At 37.6% G+C, this 6,330-nt stretch overlaps 1 protein-coding gene across 3 annotated transcripts; it reads right to left on the minus strand.

Annotated features, from left to right (window-relative positions):
* Nucleotides 1–1,683: 1,683 nt before the first annotated feature.
* LOC134266884 (uncharacterized) lies at nt 1,684–3,652 on the minus strand. Of its 3 annotated transcripts, none has more exons than XM_062749091.1 (2): nt 3,445–3,652; nt 1,684–3,081 (listed from the first exon to the last, which is right to left on the minus strand). In XM_062749091.1, the coding sequence occupies exon 2, from the start codon at nt 3,075–3,077 to the stop codon at nt 2,022–2,024; it is 1,056 nt and encodes a 351-aa protein (XP_062605075.1). In that variant the 5' UTR covers nt 3,078–3,081; nt 3,445–3,652; the 3' UTR covers nt 1,684–2,021. The 3 variants fall into 3 exon arrangements, with proteins under 3 accessions (XP_062605075.1, XP_062605073.1, XP_062605072.1); XM_062749089.1 differs by having other exon boundaries at nt 3,439–3,652; XM_062749088.1 differs by having other exon boundaries at nt 3,418–3,652.
* Between the last annotated feature and the right edge of the window lie 2,678 nt (nt 3,653–6,330).

Genomic DNA, 6,330 nt, shown 5'->3' on the forward strand with positions numbered 1-6,330 from the left:
GTCAGGAGTCGGCACAAGAGGAATTGTCTTTCTGTTGGAAATGAACATACTAGGACTGGCCACACGGGGATATAACTCTCTTACGAGACAATGGATTTTATACAGAAGGAAACATATTTGACAATAGATTTTCTAGTAGATAGTGGATCTACTAGTACTGCATCGATTATTTCATGTGGAATTTTTACTAAACTCTCAAAGGAAAGGACCTTGTAACAGGACAACTAGATGACTTGACCAATTTAGTAAGGAGATCTTTGAAACAACCTGCTAAGGCTTATCATCTTGATAGATTGATGCCATATCGAGGCATCAACTTGCAACCCTGGTTCAGGAAGTTCACAGCACAAAACTGAATGATGTCTGACAGTAGTATGATGATACCAGATTTTTTTGTTTTATTATATTGACACATGTCTAAGGTGAATGTTGTCCTAGGTGGTGCACCACACTAGGTGAATGTGTAGATAGTAACTGATCATTACTATTATTGCACATTAGGACCTCAGTTGTCTAGGGCTGGGCCGGACTGTAGGTGGACCTCAGTTGTCTAGGGCTGGGCCGGACTGTAGGTGGACATCAGTTGTCAAGGATTCGACGGGACTGATGGGAAAACAGTTGTCTAGGGCTGGGCCGGACTGATACTTTTGTTGGTTTCAATCTACTACTGGAATAAAATTATAAATGGATAATTGAAGAGAGTTCCTGATCCTGGGAGGAATCTACAAAAACAATGAAGAATTAGACCTGACTGATTGACTGACTGATTCCCATAGGAAGCAACCTTTATGAACTACATACATTTTATTCTAACAAGAATTTCCAATCTTGAACTAGCTTATGCACAGGGAGCTGTATACTTTATACTTGGGGTGGATGGTGGATTTTAAACATAACTGTTTGTATATCTGTACAGCAACATGAGACCACCAGAGGAGGAGATGGAGAAAGAAATAGCAGAGAGACGAGATGAAGAGATGGAGAAACTAGTAGCTGAAATGGCATCAGACGAGCAGCCAGATGTGTGAGAATTACCGAAAGAAGCGGTCGAGTGCAAGAAGAATAAAGATTTCATTGATGGTGGAAGCAAGAAGCTAGCAGTAAGACTATAAATTCAGGAGAATTTGAATTTTTAAGTGGGGGGAAGTGTAATATGCATGGGGGTTGGACTTTAGAATTTTGCATATTAATCACAGGCTGATGGTGGTGTTTTTTAGTGAAGTAAAGTAGCATCCAGTTGTAAATTTACTAGAAATGTTTTATTGTTCATGTTATTTCATTATTTTTTTGTTTACTTGAATTATTGATGCAATACACATTGCACTTCGACACTGTAATGTAAACAAATGTTGTTTTAGTATTACTAGACGATCTAGCGAGATATTGTTGAACAGACAGTAAGGGACAGTGATACTAAGATGTTATATGTCAGTTTTTCATCATTATCTACCATATTACGACTGTAATTTACTTACTTATTTCAGCATTATCACATGTGTTGTAAATTGGGCGCTTGCCATCTTTCTTACGAAGAAAATAGTCATGTGACATAAACATTGTTGTTTTACAATTGATAAGATCGAAATAACACTGTCCGTGTCCTCAAATATGTATAATTGATAGTTAAATGTTATTTTATTGTAGTATTGTCATTTTATTATGTTTTATCTCGAAAGAATAGATCTGGGTCTATAAAGTCATTAACACTATTTCCCTCTGGTGCAGATAAGTTACAAATCATACGCCACCCCCCTTGCTTTTTGGGAACAATGCCTATTGGGCTACACTTGATATTTGACATGGGGATATTCTTGAACGGCCCAGCTACTCTACCTAATTTAACCTCTTGATCAATTTTTTCTTGGAGCTGCTGTGAATTTGTTTGTGCAGATTTCATGTTTTTAGATTTTTGATATTCCCGTATACCCGAATAACAAATGTTGAAACCATATTGAAAACCATTGATTAATTCATGAGCAATATGTTGCAAGGGGTAGTCTTTTAGCATTGATTTTAGGATGTTAACGTTGACTGGGGTTGGGGCCAAGTCCCAGAGGCCTTGGTTGGTTTGGGGGGAACCCTCTACTCTGAAATCTGCTTGGGGGCTGGCGGGGATGTTCGGCTTGGGATGGGCGGAAGTTTTCTGTGCGAAATGCCTGACTGTTGTGCCAGCGGCAGTTTATGAGTGGGTGATTATTGGAGCATTTAATGCAAGCATGTTGATAAGTGCAGTATGGTCTTCCGCATGTGCCTTTGTAATTGAAGTCAAAGCATTTTGGCGATTTAGTTGTATAATTTGGGGTTTGCTGTGATAGAGTGTTGTGGCCATGAGACACATACAAGAGCCATAATTCTGCGTCGACACACCCCCAGTCGAGAGTATGGTTCCTGGAGCGCTTTAGTCTAAACTGTATGTCATAATTGAGCCAGTTTAAGTTTGATGATCGCTGTGCAGCAGTGCGTATGATGTTAATGTATTTAAGGATTGATTGAATGTGTTCAGGGAACTTAGTCAAGTAAATGCTGCTGAAAATGAGGAAAGCATTTGTCCATGTTTCAATTGAAGTTATTTTGATTTCTTTATGCTTAGCCTTTAGCACTAATTCGCCAGCAACAAATGCGAGCTGTTGCTGGGGCTCGTCATTTGGTTTGAGAGGAAGTAATTTATGCAAGTGAATGAATGCATTATCATATATGTTTTGTCTCAGGTTGTCTGGGACATGGACGCCCAATGCGTCTGAAACGCTACATAATGAATTTGGTGTTGTTGCACTTGAATTAGATAATGTATTAGTGCTGCCTGAAGTACCTGTAGAAAGCATTGTTGGCGATGCCTCAAACTCTAAGGGGTCAGGGATGTCTATTCCTGAGGAAGTTGTAGGCTGGTTTGATAAGGCTGGAGGTATGGCGTCAGGAGTGACCTGGTTCGGTTGAGTCACGGTGCTTGTAGCAGTGGTGACCTGGTTCGGTTGAGTCACGGTGCTTGGAGGCCTGGATGCTTTGGCCTTTTTGGTGGCAGCTGGAGCTCGGCCGGGCCTGGCATATGGAGACTTTGTAGTCCTTTTTGCACGGAGCATGTTTCTATAAAACAAACAACTGTGTAACTTGTGTTTAACATATACATAATTTATTATTATTATTATTAATTGCTTATATATTTATAAATTTTTACTATTAATGTTTTTTTTTTTTTTTTTTGTTTGAATCTGAGATTGTAAGTTATTATCATTGTTTACTAATTATGAATGATCAAATTATATGTAGAGTTAAAGCCCTTTTGTTTAACGTTTGGCATGCCGCCATTAACGGATGGTGATGATGAATATTGATCCAGCAAAATCTGCTGACATCTTAAGTGCTGAGGCAAGGGAAACGCCCAATTCGCTTCCAGTGCTTCACTAGATGTTTAATACATACCGATGACCGGTGGAACGATACCTGTACAATATAGTAATCCACGTAATGGGTTGCAACTTGGAGGTGATTTTTCTGTTGATGCTGTCTGATCAAAATCGTCGAGCGAAGAGGATGTGTGCGCAAGCGCATTTAAGGCTTGGGGCTATTTTGGAAATTTGGTTGAGGACAGGGGAGTTATCGCGCTTAGGCTATTCTTCTTCGATAACTGGCATTTACCGCACATGGCGGTAAATGCAATTATTTGACGAAATGTTATGGAACTTGAATGTGTAGCGTAATACTTATGTGTGTACATTATTGTTCGGTATTACTACGCCGAGGATTGTGTGTGTCCGTTTTATTACAGATTGTTTGTTGAACTTACTTTATTATGTATATCGAATAGAATTTATAGCTCCTACTTTACATGTAGAAAGGACATTTTCAGCGACATTATTTTCTTTGTTTTACATAATATGTGTGTAAAGTAGTTCTGAGTTGCTCCAGAAAGGACAATTATTCATTGGTTTGTTGTGATCACGTGACCATTACAGAAGGTTATATATATAAGCAGCGAACGCCAGTTTCACAACAACGATCGTAACGATCAGATCATATTACGTCATCAACATCACTGACTGTAAATTACTAGCGACTTAAGTATGAGAAAATAATGTAAACTAATACAAATTAAGTAGCGTATAATTTCTCCACCGCACGGACACCGCAATCCACTGTATTTTATTAGGTCAGAGATGTTTGAGCTAGGACTTTATATATATATACTCATAGATGACTGTTTTGTTATATTTCATTGAACTTTGAAGTCTTTATTAAATGAAATATTTGAAACGAGAAATGGAACTTGGTTATGATTTACAAGGATGTGAAGTAAATTATTTAGGGTGTTTAAATACATGCGACGGGCTGAGGATGCCCCCCCCCCCCCCTTTTATATGTGGACGGATGTCATAAGTAGTCCTGATAAAATGTAATTAACTGAATTTACACGGGATGGAAACACTGTAAGCTGATTGGCATTTGACAGGGTGCTGAGGAAGCTTACAGTACTGTACAACAATATATTCAAGAAGTGGAGTAAATCAGATGTGGATACCTAAAGTTCAAAGGAACTTTTGAACAATTTGAAACCAAAAGATTTTACCAAAATCATCAGCTTAATATCTTACGATTTTTCAACTTTATACACAACCATTCCCCACCATAAATTAAATTCCAGGCTTTTTGATATCATTGACAACTGCTTTTTCATTATAAATGGAACTCATAAATTGACTTACCTTGTCATTCGTCATTTGTAAAATTATTTTGTTAAAAACATTCTGATTGTACATATAAGTACTCTAAAGTTGATATCAAAACGATTCTTGAGTTTCTGATTGACAATATCTGTTGTTTTTGGAGACCAGGTCTTCAACCTCGACATTTAGATATATCGACGACGTATAGGGATTAACCAATGGTTATTTCCAGTCTCATTTGGATACGATGTATCCTGGTTAGCTTGAGATAAAAGATAACGCAGTGACACATCTGTTTCATATTTGGATACATGGATTTTACTTGAAAAAGACGTTAATGGTAATCTAACAACCAAACTCTGTGATAAACGTGATGACTTAAACTTTTTAATCGTCAAATTCCCTTACTTAGTTATTATATAGTTAAAGCAATAAACCTTCATCACCTGCATACGGACTTAATATTTCTCAGTTGATTTGATACGCAAGAGCATGTTCTACGTATGTACAATTTTTATTAAGAGATAAATCATTGACAAACAAGTTGATGGAACAAGAATACCAGCAGTATCGTTTAAAAGTTCTATCATAATGGTCGATACAACGACATTGTCAGGGAATACAATTTATCATTGAGTCAAATGGTGACTGACGCTTTTCATACTCATTGTTAGTCTATTATTTACACACTGAATTGATGACTGATTTTTCCTGTATTTCCTGATTATTACAAGGAACACATGGCGGGCGTGACTGGTCGGCAAGGGATGCTCACTCCTCCACGGTACCTGATCCCACCTCTGATGTTTTCGAGGTCTGTGTCTGCTCTGCTCCTATTTTGTATTGTTTCATGGATTTTTGATCTTGAATACTGTTCGAGGAGTAACCTGCCATGATTTGATAATTTATTGTGCTTAGAACATGTTCTTGAGTAGCGACTAAGGTGGGAGACCTATGCACTATATACAGGTGATAATGGAATATTACTACATAAATAGGGAAGTTGACGATGAAACTCTTGATGAAAAGCTTGAGTCATTGTGTATGTCACACAATGTAGTTGCTAGTTGGCCTTTGTCGCCTGTAGTCAGTGTGACATCCCCACATGGAAATAGATGTGGAAGACTAAGTAGCGTCTTTGATTTCGAGATCACTGTGATATATCTAATCGACATATGAATGCAAATAACTAATGTTAATAGAAAAACGTCATCTATATATATTTTAATGTCGAGTTGATGGCAAACCAGTATTTGGGCATATAGAGTGTCAGAATGGACTTGCTCCAAATAATCTTAACCTGGTCTGTCTCCCATTAAAAAAAAAGAACGTTAGTCATAGCCATCTTCCGCTGTCTCATTTCTATATGCATTATCCCCTGCAATTTTTGTCAATGTAAGGCTTACAGCCACTTTAGAGTGAGACGTCAGAAACATATCGTAAGCTTAAGTCAACTTCGTCAAGTTGAGCTGGAAACGATAACTACTGGTAAGTACCTCGATCTGTAGGTGGAAATAAAGAAAGAACTGGTCTCAGAACTCTTTGAACACCCAATTTATGCATGAAAAATTGAAGTATATATATACATGTATAGAAAGAAAGGATCATTTTGCGAATAATTTTCAAGAAATCTTTATAAATGGATTGGAAAAAACTTGTCTCCGAAGAGAGC

The sequence above is a fragment of the Saccostrea cucullata genome, unplaced genomic scaffold, assembly GCF_032062105.1.
Source record: "Saccostrea cucullata isolate Sc308-1 unplaced genomic scaffold, CSIRO_AGI_Scuc_v1 ctg10054, whole genome shotgun sequence".
NCBI lineage: Eukaryota > Metazoa > Mollusca > Bivalvia > Ostreida > Ostreidae > Saccostrea > Saccostrea cuccullata.